Genomic DNA, 19936 nt, shown 5'->3' with positions numbered 1-19936 from the left:
AAAAAACATAACTTTAGTTCATATTTTCAAAAATATTTTTTTGGTAGAAAAACAGACTACACCACTGTATTCTACGTAAAAAGTTCTACAATAAACAGTTTTCACCTTCTCGATAGCTTTAACAATAACAGAGATACAGAGGTGTCCCAAATTGCAAAAATTTTCAAAAAGACCCCAGCTCCGGGAAACGAAGAGGGCTATGAAAATTTTGGTTATTTTCGGCATCTTCCGTTTGACAAAAAAGTGAGACAGGTTTGTGCAAACCGCACCCTTCTATCTTCACTAAATAACGGAGATGGGCCGTATGATTTCAACAAAATGGGACATCCTGTACAGAGTGCCCATTTAAAAAAACTCTAACTTTGATATTTTTTATTTATTAGCTACAATACTCCGTGTCGTATGTGGTGAACAACCCTGTATATTTTTTAATATTAATTTTAGTTTAGCCTCAAATAACAGCTTTAAATGTCTTGATCTATCTCTCAGCCGCCAAAGTTTAGCGACATTAGACGTTGTTGTGGTTTGGACAGGTGAACATAAAGAAAAAGGGAGAATATTCTTTTATAAGCCTAATAAATAAAATCACTAATGAAAGGGACAAACTTTTAATCCCAGAACATGTTTTTATCACCAACAATTTCCAATCCCCAAAGAGTACCTAGAAGAAGCACTTGTGTTCTTGAAAAAGTACCGTTGGATATACACCACAAAGAATACAAGGATACTTTGCGATCGTGTTTTAGACAATATTCCCAATGAATGGATTGCTTATTTTGCTACTGCTAATCGCCAAAATATCCTAGACATTTTATCTAGAGGAACTAATGTGAGTTTCAGTATAATTTCAAAAGACAAAATATTACAAGGATTTTTTTTTACTATTTTCTGTATTTTTAGGATAGTTTAAGAATGTTTTTTGATGATCTGCATCAACTAAAACTTAATGGCGAAGAGTTTAATAAAACTGAGCCGCCTGTATTTAGATTCATAGGAATTAGCGATAAGAAAATGCATGAAATATTTTTGTTTGCTCCTGTAGTAGATGAATTATGTAGAAAGACGAATTGTGATTTGGTTGTTGACATCGGATCAGGCTTGGTGAGTTTATTTTTTAGATATAGATTTATTTTAGATTAAACTATTTGGAGCGATCAATAATAATTGAAATACACTCACCGGCACGAAAAACGGAAGAAAAAAAAACTTTTTAAGTTTTTTTTTTCATAGTTTAATATCGTCGGTGAAATGTGATAAACTGCTAACTCCATTATTTCTAATTTTACAGGAGAGCAAGAAAACGGTACAAAAAAATATGTACAGTGTGTCCCATTTTGGTTGAAATCATAGGGTATCTCCGTTATTAGTGAAGATAGAAGGGTGCGGTTTGCACAAACCTGTCCCACTTTTTCGTCAAACTGAAGATGCTGCAAACAAAATTTTCATAGCCCTCTTCATTTCTGAGCTACAGGGTCTTTTTAAAAATTTTGCAATTTGGGACACCCCCTGTATCTCTTTTATTGTTAAAGGTATCGAGAAGGCGAAAACTGCTTATTGTAGAACTTTTTACGTAGAATACAGTAGCGTAGTCTGTTTTTCTACCAAAAAAATATTTTTGAAAATATGAACTAGAGTTATGTTTTTTCAAATGGAACACCCTGTATATTTATAAATCATATGATCTGTCTTGCTACGAGCTTCTCAAAAATATATATCACTCTATATTTATTTTCACTATTTGCTGCAATATTTAAAATATATCATTTTCTTATTAGTAGGCCGTGATAAATAACAAAAAATCAAAATGGTATTTACTAAAATAGTCATTCACATATTAAAATTTATTTGGGATTGATATATTTTACTTTTGAAATAACTGTTGGTAACATAGCATTGGTAACAGCTTTTTTTTATAACGGGATGGGTTTGCAAATATCTAAATCTTGAATTATTAAGCATTTTTCAGGTGTTCGACATTGTTGTAGGTTGTAGTTCCCACGATATATTTCGTATTTCAAAAATCCCCAAAATCAGAAATCGAGAACGGCGAAATCCGAGAATCGAGGAGGCTATCAATATGTCTTCATTGGTTCCAATTCATTGATTTGAAAAATAATAATTTAACAGTATTCTAAATTTTCATAGTTATGAGGGGGAATGTTCCCCATCTTGCTGAAAATATATTTCACGTAAATTAGCTAAAGGAATATCTAAAATTTCCGATACGAGAGATTATTCGTACGATTCGTTCGATACGAGAGATTATTCGTACGTAGATTATACACGTATTCCAAGATTTACAAATAGCGGTAGGGAGTTAAGTTTCCCTAATATATAAAGAATTTATTAGCGGCTTCCAAAATAAAACAAGAGACAGATAGCAGTATACTTTTAATAATTCTTAGTTTTTTTTTATTATCAATCATGGCCTACTAATAAATATGATCTTTTAATAAAAACTTTTAAATATTGCAGTAAATAGTGAAAATAAATATAGAGTGTTATATATTTTTGAGAAGCTTATGGCAAGACACATCATATGATTTATAAATATACAGGGTGTTCCATTTAAAAAAAACATAACTTTAGTTCATACTTTTAAAAATATTTTTTTGGCAGAAAACCAGACTACGCCACTGTATTCTACGTAAAAAGTTCTACAATAAACAGTTTTCACGTTCAAACGTATGTCTTTACCATTTTCCAATTTCTGAATTTGTATCCTTATATTCCTCACCAAAACCCAAAGATTGAAATTTTTAAACCAGTTCTGATGTAAGTGAAAACGGCATCCACTAATTTTTACATTGGCCACATAGACAATAAAGCACAGTGAATTGCTTTTTCAAAGTCCACAAATATTTCAGTTGGCTCTAATGATAACTCAAATGTTTCAAAATCTTTGACTTTAATAAAGAAAAATAAATGTTTGTATGTCATTGACAATTTGTCCTTTAACAAACAGTATGCTAAAGGTACATAATGTCCATTTTCAAAGCCATGTATTGTAAATCAATTGGAGAGAAAAAATTTGGTACTGTATGAAAATGTACCATCCATATACAAAGTTTGTAGTTTACACAACAAACGAATATTTGTCTCGCATGAAAATACAATTACATTAAATTCCAGGATGATTTAAAAACAAAAAACTTTCATTGCGACAGGTTTTAGGAGAATAATTACTAACCGCGTTATGAACTTCTGATATGCTTCTAGGTAACGGACCTGGTAACAGTTTACGACGACAGTTGTAAATGTTTTTTCTTACAAGCTATGTCAGGAACCGTTAGCAAATTGGCATCACACCTCAGTAACAGCAGTTCTTGTAATTTTTGCAGGCTTTTCTGATATATCCTCTTCGGCTTTTCTTTTTACATGCATTGGTAACCATCTTTACTTGAAGCTTTTTCGGATCGGCTTCATGATTATGTACCAAATCACGTCTTGTGATGGTGAGGTCATTACAGCCTATTGTAAACACTTTTGCGGAACACTTAGTGTTTTTTGAATGCAGCGCCAAAATATCTCGCCGCTTTTTAACACTTTCTGTTTTGAGAACGAATGATTCTCCACCACTAATAAATCTCGACCACGGGAACTTTTTATCAAACTCATGTTTAAAATATCTATAAGTGCACTAGTCAACGTCAAACAATAAACTGCAACTGAATGAATTTTCGTGTAAATTTAGTCACAAGTACAGAAGTGACAATAAATATTGGGGAAACCCAATTAATTACCTACCTACCTGCTTTAGGCACGGTGTCGAAATTTCCCGCGCGGGCGAACTTTCGACACCAAATTGTGTTTGTACCTGGGGTAATCGAGGGGTCAAATTTTATTATAGGAAACTCACCTTCTCGATACCTTTAACCTTCCTTTAACCATAACAGAGATACGGGGGGTGTCTCAAATTGCAAAACTTTCAAAAAGACCCTGTAGCTCGGAAAAGAAGAGGGCTATGAAAATTTTGTTTACGGCATCTTCCGTTTGACAAAAAAGTGATACAGGTATGTGCAAACCGCACCCTTCTATCTTCGCTAATAACAGAGATACCGTATGATTTCAACCAAAATGGGACACCCTGTACACATGTAGGAAGTATTTTCATACATTAATATGATAAAGAGATGAGAATTTTATTTGCTGGGGAACAGTAAAACTCAATATTTCGTGTTACATAATTTTTTTCAGACACAATAGGGAGATAGCAGATATTCGTCTTGCAGGAATACGAAATAAAAATATAGTTCTGGAGATAGCAACCTTTATTGTTTGAAATTTTGAAAATGGAATTGAATATTACTCAAACAGATTTAGAAATAATGAATTTAATTTAAAAAATATGATATTCATAACCACATATTTAGAATATGGTCGGTCTAGAAGCAAAACATACAAGTCCAAAAACGAATAAATTTTTAAAGAACTGAAGTAGCAGCATTTTGGACTTAATGAATATGAAAATAATTTAAAAATTAAACTTATAATTCTTAGAAGATATGGTAGAATCCTTCCATGCTTATATCCTAATTTTAACCGAGTTTGCAAAACAGTGCGTGATTTTATTAAATCTTTTCTCCTTATTTTTTTAATTTTTATAAAAATTATATATCATTTACGTGGAAAAAACGTTGAAAAAAAATATAAAACAAATGTTATTCAAACTATTTATAGCACGCCGATTAATTGCTCCGTATATAGAGAATTTCGTTTTTCCCCTTACCCTTTACGGTTACCCCGTATTTACAGAACGGATCGACGCAGGGTCGGACTGGCCATATTATATATATATAATTATTGGGGGGGCCCCAGCCTTCGCGGGCCCCCTTTATAGTTCATTATTTATTCTTAACAATATTTGCTTTTGCATTGCATTATGGCATTTGCATTGCATTGGTTTACCTTGCATTAGGCTAGTTCCCTGATTTCTATACAGGGTGAGTCTTAAATAAGTGCAAATATTTTTAGGGCTGGTAAATCTCGATAAAAGAAACATAATGTTTTCTCTTTGCCGTTTTTTCAAATAAATCCAAAACAACCGAGTTATTTCACTTTTAAAATTTCCAATTTTTGCTATAATTTTGAGTATATCGCAATTTGTAAACAGCGCTTATTTGTAAACAACCACCGTTTTTAGAGAGGTATTTTAGATAACAATCGATATTTAGAAATGTTTTGACACCCTGGAAATACTACCACCGAGCATGTCATTGTTGCAACTTGCAACTGCGTTAATACGCCTGGCGGTGACCGCCTCATACTCTTTTAGATATTTAGCAATAAAATAAAGAAACCTGTTATTTTTAAGCTGTTATTTTAAGCTGTTTTTTATAAATAACTATAACAGTTTCAACTGTTATCTAAAAATAACAGTTTTGCCCATCACTACCCTGTATATAATAAAAAAAGAAAAAAATACGCAAAAAAATCCACACGGATCCCTCCTTACATTGCCACCTGGGTCCCTTTGGCCTAGTTCAACCCTGGATCGACGTACTGTACAAAAGAAACATATGAATAAGAAACCGTATATTTGCTTTAGCGCGATCGTAATGGAAATTACGGAGATAGCACCATTTCGGTGGCTATTTCAGATCATTGGGAGTTAGCAGATTTTATTGAGTTAAAATAGCAAATTTTCTTTAATGGGAAAACATGTATTTGCTTTCCCTATTTATAGAGTATTTTTTCTCTTTCTAATGGTATAAAAAACTTATTAACGTAAAAAATGGCGTTAGCAGGTTATCACGTTTCACTGACGATATGTTTTGTTCTAGTGGGCCGATTTTGATGACTTTTTAAGCAATTTGTAGCTAAATTGTTAGGCTTTTTGTGGCTCTTTCTAAATTAAAAATTAAGTTTTCTTCTGTCAATTATACGAGGGAAAACAAAACGTTGATATTTTGGTGAATGTTTGAAAAACCCTGTGGTGTAAGTTAGCAATACAAGGAATTTAAAAATCATTTTATCGACTAGGTGCATCCTTTTTCGATAGTTTGTTTTTTGATTCATCTGAATATCATTATTTTTATTGGAGATATTCGCTTTTAAATACAATTTTTTTTTGATAGGCAGGCAGTTTTTTCTCCAAAAATTTTAAATACTTTTTTTCCCAAAAACGGTTAATGTTGGGTATAGAGTGTTTCATATCAAAATTCATAAAATTTTACAGATAATTTAAGTATGTAATAAAAAATGGGGATACCTATTTAAAATAAGGAAGTTACCGTCAATTTCCGGTATTTTCGGAAGTGCCGCCATATTGAAAATATTTTTAAACGATAGATCTCATTGTAAAACAATGTTGTGCAAAAAATATCCGATCTAGATGTCGTAGTTTTCTAGAAACTTCTAATGCACGTTCAGCCGAAGACACCCTGTATTATACATAAGAAATCGCTATATACAAATTAGTCCTGGCATTAAAAAACCTTAACTTGTTTATTATGATATAATCCTTATACCACACGATCGAAAAAAAACGGCGTCAGCGATGGCTATGAAATGAAAATCGTTTTCATTTTATACGTAAAAATATATGGGAAATGTCATCGATCGTTATTTCCAAGCCAACTAGACGCGGTTTTTTTTTTCGATCATACGGTACTTAATATCTATTTATTTCTATTTTTATAGGGATATTTGTCGCATCTACTATTCCAAAACTTTGGTCATCAAGTCCTTGGTCTAGAAGTCTGCAAGAAATTTATTGATCAAGCGTATAAAACCCAAGAAAACTTATACCCTTCGTGCAAAAATAACGTCATTTTTTCCGAGTTATTTGTCCAAATTGACAGCGAAAAAACTATTGAAAGCTTGATAGAAAAACATTTTGGGAAAAACAGGCGGATATGCTTGACAGGACTACACGCCTGCGCGGATTTGAGCGTGACAGTTTTGAAACTTTTTTCAAAAATGGAATGTGTCAAAGCTTTATCGATAATGCCTTGCTGTTATCACAGAACAGAAGTAAAGGAAGAAATGCCAGAAAAAACAATTTTCACAAATTTTCCCTGTAGTAGAACATTGAAAGATATTTTTGAACGGTTTGAAGGTGAAACCTATCTAGGGACACCTTTTTTGCGATTGGCTTGCCAGGATACTTACGAAAGTTTTTTGGAATTGTCTGAAAAGGATTTAGAAACAAAGACGCAAGCGTTGCTGTTCAGAGCAGTTCTGGAATTTGTTGCGGAAGACCGTAAGTTTGATGCTTATTAATTCTAATTCTAGAGAAACTATTATAGTCATTTATACTGTGTGTCATAGAAACACCCAGGAAATGTAAATATTAGGATGAGTAAAAAAATCGACAATTTTTTTCCACTTTATTCTCTAAAAAAGGTTGGTAGACACCTCAAATATTATCTCCAAGTATGAGCTCTTAATTTTAAAAGGAAGGTCCTCCGCATTTTTTTCTATTTTTTCCTTATTATTAGAAAGAAAAGTTCAAACAAAATAAGCAAACAAACAAACAAAAGAGAATACAAAAAATTAGTGCACGGCCACACAGAAAGCGTTTTTTTGCGTTTTTAGCGTGAAGCGTCTTTTGCGTCTAAAACAAAATAATAGGATTATATAGGAGTGGCCCCACCAAAAGCGTCTAGCGTTCGGCGTGTCTCGCAAAAAACGCAAATGAAAACAAATCAATTTGTTTTCTGTAGCGTCTTTAGCGTTTTCTATGTGACCCCGTCATAGGCGGACGTAATCTTTAATAATACAATAACAAATAAATTAAATAGTATACATTTTTTTCGAGTATTATCTAAAAATATTTTTATAGAGAACATATACTGTTTAGGAAGATTCTATTAAATTCAAAAATTTGAAGGAAATGTTTAACAAAGTGTGGTGTGAAATGTTGAAAAAGTAATAAATTAAAGGAATATTTTTTACGCGTAAAAAATTGTTTTTTATGCATAAAATGTTTTTTTACGCGTAACAAATAGTTCTTTACGCGTAACAAATATTTTTTACGGGTAACAAATAGCTTTATACGTGTAAAAAATAGTTTTCTAGGTGCAAAAAATAGATTTTTATGTATAAAAAATATTTTTTTTTATAAAAACATTTTTTTACCGGTAGCGAGTAGTGTTTTACGAGTAAAAAATAGTTTTTTTACGTGTAACAAATAGTTTTTTACACTTAAAAATTTTTTTTTAACGTAAAAAAAGTTTTCTTTATCAGAAACAATAAGTTTTTGACGCGTAAAATATAGTTTTTACGTGTTACAAATAGTTTTACATGTAAAAAATAGTTTTTTGCGCAAAAATGGTTTTCTACCAGTAACAAATAGTTTTATATGCGTCAAAAATAATTTTTTACGGGCAGCAAATAGTTTTTTACTCTTAAAAAATAGTTCTTTACGTGTAACAAATAGTTTTATACACGTAAAATAAAAAAATAATAAAAATTGTTTTTTACGTGTAATAAAATTAATTTTTTAATAAAATTAATAGTTTTTACGTTAATAGTTACGTGTAACAAATAGTTTTTACACGTAATAATTTGATTTACTTTTACAAAATTAGTATTAAAATATCAATATGTTTGATAAGCACGTGGACTACTCAAAAATACACGTCGCGTCACTACGTATTTCTAAGCCGTTACCACTTTTCGTTAGCACTAGCTCGTGTGTCGCGGCTCTGAAATTTTAATCCCAGGGCGCGTAAAGAAGTGTCACTTCAAAAAAGTTTGCTAAATCATGTCTTAAAATTGCGTTAGCAACTAGTAATATATTATAATTATTTATTATATAATATTATTATATTATAATTAAACACACAAGTAACCACAAAACTACGACATAAAAAATCTATACATTACAAATCGTAAAGGAAATGGCAAATAATTATTTGTACACACGCCACTGGCACGAATACGAATCTGCGCTCCGGCCCGTTCAACAGTCGATCCCAGTGCGAGCATATCTTTTTTCTTTGTCTCCTCAACGCTAACCGCGCCGATCTCGGCTATCTCTTTCTCACAGGATTGACTGTTGGACGGGCCGGGGATCGACGCGCTAGCGATGTGACTAATTGACATCTTGATAGAAACTGCAGACCTTCCGGGTCTTTGGGTGTTTTTAATGGACACAAATCACAAAAAACGCTTCAAACGGTAAAATCGCAAAAAACGCTTGAGACGCAAAAAACGCAAAACGCTAAAAACGCTTTCTGCGTGGCCGTGGGCTTACATTGTCAGTCTTACTGTTTAAAATAAACATTTATAAATGTTTAAAATGTCAAAAAATAAAAAATACAAATAAGATTCAAAAATATTTAGTAAGTTTATAGTAAATATCAATGAACTCTAAATAAACTAATTTCGATGTCATTGGTAAATATAGTAATAGCCTTATATATGAATTTTTATAAACCAGGGCAATAGCAAACATTAGACCAGTGTTTACAAGATCAAATTCGATTATCAAAATACACACACCGGAAAAGTCTAGGGATATTACAATTTTATGATATAATAAAATTAAAATAAACAAATAGTTTACAGAACGTATATATATAAAAATGCGAAATTTACCGAATTTTTAAAATTTACCTTGATTTTTATTGAACTCAAAAAAATACACACATTTTTTTTATTCTAAACTGTGAATTAAAAAAAAAGATAAAAAAATAAAATAAAACCATTTTTACTTAATAAAGGGTATAGCCTCCTCTACTCTTCATTACAGCCCTACATCGTCTCTCCATGCTCCTGATCAGGTTGTCGATCTCTTCTTGAGGTACAGCCTGCCACGCTGCCTTCACTGCCCGAACCCCCTACGAGTTTCACGAGGCATACCCATTCTCAAAATTCTTCTTTGGACCGCGTCCCATACGTGCTCGATGGGGTTGAGGTCAGGAGATTGTACCGGCCAGGGTAAAATGTTTAATTGATGAGCATTGATAAACTCACTTACACTTTGGTTGTATGACGCCGTGCATTGTCATGCATGAGAATGAAGTTTCTTCCAAAATCATTGGCATATGGTAATACGACAGGCTCAAGAATTAAATCACCATATGTGATTCCTGTTAAAAACCTTTCAAGAAAAACATGATCGGGTTTTCGGCCTAACTGGACTCCTCCCCAGACCATAACTGTTCCACCTTGATAAGGGTGCACTTCCTGAACATGATCCAACCGAACAAGATTTCCCGGTTCTCTCCATACCCTAAGCCTTCTCGAATCCGGATGAATTCCAAAGCGTCACTCATCCGTGAAGAGAACATTGGCCCATTGTTCATTCGACCACTGAACATGATCTTGAGTCCACAAATATCGTACCTCTCGATTTCCTCTCGTTAAGGGTTGAGCTCTCCAGGGGCGTCTGCTTCTTAAGTTGACCTCTCTTAATCTATTGCGAACAGTGTCAGGACTAACGGTTACATTATGTGTTTCCTGGAGAATTAAACTAAGCTCTGGTGCTGTAAGAGTCGGTCGGCGTCGAGTATTTAATTGTAAAAAATGATCTTGCTGAGGGGTAGTAATGCGATGTCGCCCTGTGTGCCTTTCAGCAACATCACCACTTTCACGGTAGCGTGCACTTAATCGCGATATTACACTTTGCGTTGTATTTAATGCTCTAGCTACGTCGATTTGGCGCATTCCAGCTTCAAGCATAACCATGGCCCTTAGCATTTCGTCTCTGTTAAGATGTCTACGCTCCATAATGTCGTTTAATACTAAACAGAGTTATTTAAATGAATTCTGGCCAGTTCATCATAAAAACATAGCCAGTACAGGTTAAATTCGAACAATTGATGCTAGGTGCTTTTTATACATTTGACAAAAACACTTCTGCAAATATCCGAAATTTAGAAATAACTAGTGTGACTACTTCGTTTCAATCGAAGTAGAAAGAATCGGCCTACAAATATGTGGTTGTTTATTCAAAACATTTATTTTTAACTTTAATAAAATGATATACCTAGATTTTTCCGGTGTGTGTATAAAGGTGTACGCGCACTGAATCGGTACCAGTCCGGCGAGAAACGGCGAAGGCGGTGACTCGACTATCGTAGATAGGTAGAGGTAGGAATCTGGCCTCTACAGGCCGAAATGTTTTAGTGGACGCCGGCGCCGTCTATATGTACGATGGTCGCAGTCGCTTTTGCTGGTCGGTCCGATCCGATGCAGTGCGCGCCTTCCTTAAGTCATTTACGGCGTAGAAAGCCTTGTCTACTAAATAAGATTTCAATGCTTTGCGAAATGAAGAAAACGATGTTATGGATTTGATTTCAAATGGCAGGTGATTGTGCATTTTTTTCGAGTTGTATAATATTGAACTTTTAACTAATACTTAAAATTTTATTAAATTTATTAAATAACAATATAAGTAACAGGGATGTACTAGGATGTATCATCAATCTTAGGGCTTTGACAAAAGCCAGTATCTCAGACGGCAATTTCTATGTCAGACACAGTATAAATTGTTTTATTGACAAGAAACCTTGCAGAATTATCGAAATAACTATACGAAGCAACAATAAGGGAAACAAGAGGAAAAAATATATTTATTTTTTGACAGCGTTGATTTTCTGCGGCAAAAAGATTTTCCACTAAATTTCTTACCTCCCCCACCTTTTCTTATAAACGCCCTAATATAATTTGCTGCGTGATTCTGTTCACGTAGGCCCAACGCGGGCGTATAAAACATTCCTGGCGAAATAATTCTGACGCATTTACTTACTGTTTTCTCTTAACTTTCTGACCAACCACCGTTTATATCATTTGATTTACGGCCCTTTCTGGATGTGTGTATGTATATGTCTGTCGAATAACACGTTTTTCAAATCGAATTTCGGAAAAGGCGAAAAAATCGGTCATTTTTATTGACGCAGAGATTCGAGATTATTGAATTACTAGTCTGGTCCGAAATCTTGGTTGAAATATTTACGAATATACTTGCATAAGAGTCAAAAAAATATATTTTATTTAGTTGCCGTCATAGACATGTATAAAAAGCACTCTAACCGCTGATTGAGGAAAAAATTGGCGCCGGGAGGCACATATAGCCGCCCATACTAAAATATGTTAATATCTCAAAAACTGCGACTTTGACTGATTTTGATGTTATTACAAATTTTGTTGCAAATATTATTCCTAATCTTAATTTGAAAACCGCGTTTCGCTAGCTACTGTAATTTTGGAGTTACGATTTTTAAAAATTTTTAACCCCCTCCCATACCCCCTTACTAACCCCTACCCCCACCAAAAACTAATGGCCAGATCCTCGGGTGCCACAGTATTTTTGTGCCAAATTTGGTTAAAATCGGTTCAGCGGTTTTTCAAATATCGTGTTACAGACGGACAGACAGACAGACAGACAGATAAACACCATGAAAATATTTTGTATTTAGGTCATTTATGACCCAAGTAACTCATTTTGAGTGAAATTAAAAAAACTTTTTTTTTGGCGATCCTAATAGCCTACCATACCAATTGGTATGGTCGGCTAATAAGAAGATGTGCAACCCATAGATAAATGAAAAACAAGTTTAGATTGGAAAGTGCCCATAAGGACAATGTAAACACTATTTGGCGCTATAATTGCAAAGGTCGCGACCCAAAGCTTTTGAAAATTTCGCAGCGGTTCGGCTTTTTCTGGAACTATATCGCCAAATATTATTTATTCAAATTTATTATTATTTTCTTTTAATTTTATAAATAAAAAACAGTGTGTTGTATACAAGAAACGTTATTTTATATAAAGACATGTATGAAATACCTATGAAACATTGGAAACCGACGTTATGACACGATTCACGATGGTTCTTGCAGTTCGCAGTTCATAACACAGCTTTTTAAGTTTTTAATGCGATTTTTTTCACAATTATTACGGGTTTGAGTAAATATAACTTAAAATTAAAACTCACAAGATAGCAATAATTACTTTGAAAATGGACGCTTACTTTAAACACTTTTCGGTATTTTTTCAATGAGGGCGGTTTAAATTATTTTGAAAAATTTTATAATTTTTGAAGATTCTGACTTTGACATGAGAAAAGTATTTATGTTATTGTTTGCGGTTGTTCTTAGCACATTTCAAATAAAATAGTTCCAGCCTCAGGCGCTAGGTGGTAGTGCAATTAATTTTTAGGTTAAGAAGTTGCTACTAGTTATTGCCAGATGGCGTTAAATTTATTATTATTTTCGTTTAATTTTATAAATAAAATACAGTGTGTTGCATACAAGAAACTTCATTTTATATAAAGAGGCATGTATGAAACACCTATGAAGCATTGGAAACCATTGCCTGGAAACTTATATGGTGAAATTTTGATAAAATAATTTAGTACTCACTAAAAACACGGTATGTCGCTAGTGGTAGGAAAAATAATTTTTAGAGGTTACTAGTTTATTTGGTTGCCTGTGATATGCATATACAGGGTGTTTCCTAATTAATTTAAAAAATAAAAAATCGTTAGAAAACGGCATAAGGCTCTTAATAAGTATATTTATTTTTTTCTCGGCAACCGTTTGATGAACAAGAAAAACTCAAAAGATCAATTTTGTTGAAAAAGGATGGCCAGTCAAGAAAAAAATATATTTTCCTTAAAAAAGCAGTAGTGTATCATTTATGTTAAGCAAAATATCGATTTTTTTTTAATTTTTAACACCCTGTAGATCAGAAAGGAAGTACTTTAGACCTAATGGTTATATAAAATTATTTTAAGAACAGATGAGGAATCACACCACAATTTTTTAGACTAATTAGGAAACACCCTGTATATTGTCAACTTGACAATGATTGTTGATAAATCAAAAAATATCTTTTCTGTGAAAAAAGCCCGATTTTCGCAGGAAAAATTTTGGTTTTTATTGAATTTGGGCCTGCGTCTGCAAATACCCGGTATGTTGTTTAATATTCTGTCTATCTAAATTTTAAATATCATAGTCAGAAATAGTTTTATTATTTATTAACTGTAAAAATGGTATACTTATAGGTTTTATCAAATATTGTGATTTACTTTCTACCTTGTAGTCAAAATTTATATTTAATAAACTGTAAAATATATATATTCTATATATATATATATATATATATATATATATATATATATATATATATATATATATATATATATATATATATATATATATATATATATATATATATATATTCTTATATTCTTATTATTAAAGTTACTCTGATATACTAATATATCAGTGTAACTTTAGAACTAAATCCTTTGAAATCAAATATAAACATAAAAAATATTTACAGCAGAAAAGGCGAAGGCGCTGGGTTAAACGTAGTCTCTACTAAGAACACGGAGGGGCGCTTTGACCCAAAATTTTACTATTAAGTTATAAAAGTTATAAAATTTTACTATTAAGTTATATCTATCTTAATAAAAGATTACTTTCTTTTATCTATGGTCATAGCGCCAATCATAATATTATCAAATGATTATCAAAACGTTTTTCAAACTATAATTTGTTATCATTTTGTTATATGTGTTTTAATTAGACAGTTCCTTTTGTTTGTGGCCCTAAAAATATAATGTAAGTCTTTTATTTTTGCCATCATTTAAGTACCTATTTATATTTACTCCATTTACAAAACTTTGGGCGTATTACGTTGATCTTGTTTTCTTATAATAAATGATGTTTAAATATTTGACTTATAAATAAAAACTTTAAATAATAAATAATTTTTACACATGTTTGGCTTTAATTTTATTTAATAATTGTGTAAATTATACTGTTAAATCTTATTTTTTACACATCACAACGATACTTGATATTAGTAGTGTTGAATTTGTGTAAAAAATAAGATTTAATAATCAAATTTAATTAAAAGCCCGCGCTTCGATCTATTTAAAACAAGCCCTACTCAATAGATGGCGCCACTTCTGTAGGACCATTTTTCAGTATGGCAGAGTCCATTCTTTTTCTAGCTAGGTATATTCTTTGAGTTATATACTTTGACGGGCATTCCAATCTAAATCATAGATAAAAGAAAATAATCTTATATTAAGATAGATATGCAACTTAATAGTAAAATTTTGGGTCAAAGCGCCCCTCCGTGTTCTTAGTGGAGACTACGTTTAACCCAGCGCCTTCGCCTTTTCTACTGTAAATATTTTTTATGTTTATATTTGATTTCAAAGGATTGTTTTAAAGTTACACTGATATATTAGTATATCAGAGTAACTTTAATAAAACATAAGAATATATATATTTTACAGTTTATTAAATATAAATTTTGACTACAAGGTAGAAAGTAAATCACAATATTTGATTAAAACTTATAAGTATACCATTTTTACAGTTAATAAATAATAGAACTATTTCTGACTAAGATATTTAAAATTTAGATAGATGGAATATTAACAAACATACCGGTATTTGCAGACGCAGGCCCAAATTCAATAAAATCCAAAATTTTTCCTGCGAAAATCGGGCTTTTTTTACAGAAAAGGTATTTTTTGATTTATCAACAATCATTGTCAAGTTGACAATATACAGGGTGTTTTCTAATTAGTCTAAAACATTGTGGTGTGATTCCTCATGTCTTCTTAAAACAATTTTTATATAACCATTAGGTCTAAGTACTTCCCTTTCTGATCTACAGGTGTTAAAAAATTAAAAAAAAAAATCGGATATTTTGCTTAACATAAATGGTACACTACTGCTTTTTTAAAGAAAATATATTTTTTTCTTGACTAGCCATCCTTTTTCAACAAAATTGATCTTTTGAGTTTTTCTTGTTCATCAAACGGTTGCCGAGAAAAAAATGAATATACTTATTAAGAGCCCGCCTTAAGCCGTTTTCTAACGATTTTTCATTTTTTACATTAATTAGGAAACACCCTGTATATGCATATGACAAGCAACCAAATAAACTAGTAACCTCTAAAAATTATTTTTCTTACCACTAGCGACATACCGTGTTTTTAGTGAGTACTAAATTATTTTATCAAAATTTCACCATATAAGTTTCAATTAAGCAATGATCTATTATTTCCTTACCTATGGATTTAGTTTAGCTGGTTTAGCTCTGCGCCGCTGCGCGCTGATTATCGTTTACAGCGCAGCGGATATAGAATATATTCTGCTTTCAGTCGACAGTGTTGCCGGAACTACTGATTAATCCGTAGATTTACGGATTTTTGGATATATATATATATATATATATTGTATATAAAAGGCCATTTTTGGCTAATTTGATTTTAATGCCATAATATTTTTCGTCTTAAAAACCTACACCTTTTGGTACCTAAATAAACGGGAATATCGATAACGGTCACATAGAAACAGGCATTTAAAAACGGGAAAACTATAAAAGTCAATGCGTAATTTGAATTTAAAAACGCTCTCCTGAACATTTATTGTTTTTGGACACACATCGTTTTTTCTTGTGGTCTTTATATTACATTAAATTACTAAACAGTATATTTTTATCTAATTTTATCCGTCCCTATTCAAAAATAGCTCAGACATTATTTCTTCCCCGATAATTTTACGTTTACCTCGTTTCTTTTTCTCAACAGACATTTTTCTTCTCCTTTTTTCCAGAAAATTGCACGGTGAAAAGACTGAAACGAAAATCGGGCAAATTGACAACAACTGACGGGGGATTATTTTTCGAGACTCATTTGAATAATTTGCCCAGTTGCCACCGGTTGCTAGCTGCGCCCTCTTCTATACCCAGGTAATTCTCAATTCTTATTTTTTAACTGATAAATTTATTATGTTTTGTACAGGTTGTCTCATAATCTCCAGAAAACCGTGTGACAGACATAACATTTTTTGTACTTTGTATACTTTGTATACTTTCTGAATTATTATTTTTTACTTGATTTTAAAAAATTTCTTTTAAAAGTCCTTTTTTTTCAAACGCTACAAAAGTATTATTTTTTTCCACGTGATTGACAGTATAAAAAAGGCATTTTAACTCTGTTTTACGCCTAAGCACAAAAGTACGAAAATATATTATTAAACTGACATAAAGTGTCAAATTCCACGAGCGTAACCATAGTTTCTCGATATATATATAATTATTACATGCAAGATATTACTTTTAAATCTTTTTATATTATTTGAAACGTTTTAAATTGTTTAAAAAAATTATTTGTGGCGTTTGAAAAAAAAAATAGCATATTCTAGATGGAGTAAAAATGACTTTTTTCTACAAACGTCAAGAAATGACAAGGTTCGCGAATTGATAGCAATGTACGAAGTGACACTTTTTTTATTTTGAACACATCTTTTATTTTGATATTTTAAAAACAATCTGCAACGGGTAGCATTTCTTGGACGAAGAGCTGCGTATTTTCGGTAAATCTCAATACAATTCAAATTTGACACTGTAAAGACTCGGTCTATGTTTGTTTTTGTACTTTAACAATCAAAACTGAATCTTTATCTTCTGTGTTATCGACCGTCATTTTAGTAAGTTCTTCACGGCGGCAAGCACCAGAAATACCAGGTATTAAAACTACCTAAAAGGAAATCGATGACGATGTTCAGTAATAAATAAAACATACATTCCAAGCTCACGCTTTTTTTCGAAGCAATAATATAATAATAATTTTTCGGGAAATCTCGATTTTAATGTTTGTAAAAAAAATGTTACTATGTTGGTGTTCTCGACTAATTTTTCAACTCGGCTACGCCTTGTTAAAAATTCGTTACGCCTCGCTTGTTTGTCATAGTCTCATGTTAGTCAATGCTTGACATAAAATTAAAATTATGTTGTTCGACGGAAAAGTCTTTTTAAAAAATAATTATTTTATTTAAACTACAGAGTGGATGTTGTCAGTACGAGATCGGACAAAAGTCTGGTTTCTTATTTGAGATCGTGATCGCACCAGTGTGCGTACAGCAAGTGCACCCCGTTCAGTAGGTAACGACAGACATACTTTTTTCATATTACAGATATACCCCGAACTGTTCAAACTTTTGAACAGTCAGTTTGAAAAATCAATCCTTGACAGAATTAACAATAACATTATAAGATTTTTTGGGTCACTAAACCTAAAATCCTCTAATACAATATTGCCAACTATTTCAGAAATTGTTGGTCACTCTGTACGTACTAGGAACTTTATTTTCAGGGATATAGACGAGCCATTCTTGATGGAGATGCGTAGAAAATGGGAAGAATATCACACGAATATCACAAAACGGTTAGCAGTGTCAGTGTATATAGCTCTCCAAGCACTCATACAGAGCGTTTGTGAAAACGTCGTTTTAGTGGATAGGATTGAAATGGTTCGAGAGTACGGGTATTCTTGTAGGCTGAAGAGGATTACGGACAGTAAGTTATCGCCAAGGTGCTGGGCACTGGTTGCTGTCAAAGATATACAATAAGCAGTGTTACCCCTTGTATTTGTACATATTTAATAAAGAAACTTTTTAAAAATAGAGACCTCTAAAACACATGTGCGCACTCAAGTCAACAAATTTTTGTTTATCATGCGAAGAAAAGCAGTGACAAACGCATGCGTGCGCTCCTAGACTATTCCCATACTTTATCCTTCTAAGTTCTGTCTTTGTCTATTTAAGAACTACTTATTGTACGGGGTCCGGCAATGGTGCGTCGGGCATCTGTAGCTCCTAGAATAAAAAACTTGAGAATTTTGTTTAAGTGCAAACCTAAACTATGTACTAGGATGTATTTCAGGAAAATATTTTAACTTCTCTAGGGTGGCTCAAAAAAGTGTGAGTGGATCGGGATTTTGTTTTAAATGGAACACCCTCTATATTATTTCAAATTTGGCTTCCTTTCAGATCACTTTATATCATCCTAAAATATGAGTAAATATATTTCAATAGTTTCAGAGATATTAATAAATAAATAAAAAATATATATTTTTCAGCTTTAAAAAAATAAAAATACAAGATCTGTCCTGAAATCAATCAAAACTATATTAGATATTTATTTTAGATGGTCTGTACTTAACTTTGCTATAAATATGAAAATCCTAAATCATACAGGGTGTTCAAAATTCTACGCCAAACTTTCTAAAATATAAAATATTTTTTCTTGGTTTTTTAAACGAAACACCCTGTATATTATTCTTTTAATTGATGAATAATTAAATAGTGAACATTTTTTGTATTTAGAGTATTTCAAAATTTTTAACGGTTTCGCAGATATTCGCGGTTTTATATTTCATGTGGCAGTAAATTTGTATCAAAGCCATCCAATGATTTTTCTCTCATATTTTCCCGTTGAAAGAGCCATATGAAATAATACTGCGTGTATCTGCGAAACAAATAAAATGTTTGATATACTTTAAATACAAAAAATGTTAATTTTTTAATTTTCCATCTAATAGAAAAATAATATACAGGGTGTTTCATTTAAAAAACAAAGAAAAATTATTTAATATTTTAGAAAGTTTGGCGTAGAATTTTGAACATCCCGTATGATTACGAAATTTATAGCAAAGGTAAGTAGAGACCATCTAACGTAAATACGAAATATAATCTTGATTTCAGGACAGCTTGTATTTGTAATATTTTTTTAAAGGAAGGTTAAAAAATATATTTTTTATTTAGTATGTTATTAATACATACTCTGGTATCTCTGAAATTATCGAAATATATTTACTCATATTTTAGAATTATGAAAAGTGATATGAATGGAAGCCAAAAATGCACTAATATACAGGGTGTTTATTTAAAAAAATCATTCCGATCCACTCACACTTTGTTGAGCCACCCTATAGAAGTTAAAATATTTTTCTGAAATACATCCTCGTACATATTTAGGTTTGCACTTAAACAAAATTCTCGAGTTTTTTATTCTAGGAGCTACAGATGCCCGACGTACTATTGCCGGACCCTGTATACTGTATATTGTTAAAATCACTGTCTATCTGACATTTAACTTAAAACTAAAAAACCAAAACACATACCAGACTTTAATAATAATAAATTAGGAGTATTCAAAGACATTATAAATATA

General features: G+C 31.8%; 1 protein-coding gene across 1 annotated transcript; it reads left to right on the top strand.

Moving 5' to 3' along the window:
* The first annotated feature begins 2966 nt into the window (after window positions 1-2966).
* On the top strand, window positions 2967-18369 carry LOC115890683 (protein RRNAD1-like). Its single transcript, XM_030910984.1, has 4 exons — window positions 2967-2975; window positions 6643-7204; window positions 16537-16672; window positions 18078-18369. The coding sequence occupies exons 1-4, from the start codon at window positions 2967-2969 to the stop codon at window positions 18331-18333; spliced, it is 963 nt and encodes a 320-aa protein (XP_030766844.1). The 3' UTR covers window positions 18334-18369.
* The last annotated feature ends 1567 nt before the right edge of the window (window positions 18370-19936 follow it).

This window comes from Sitophilus oryzae, unplaced genomic scaffold (genome assembly GCF_002938485.1).
Source record: "Sitophilus oryzae breed Bouriz unplaced genomic scaffold, Soryzae_2.0 scaffold_907_pilon_pilon, whole genome shotgun sequence".
Classification (NCBI taxonomy): domain Eukaryota; kingdom Metazoa; phylum Arthropoda; class Insecta; order Coleoptera; family Curculionidae; genus Sitophilus; species Sitophilus oryzae.
This window is presented reverse-complemented; position numbering and strand designations above follow the sequence as displayed.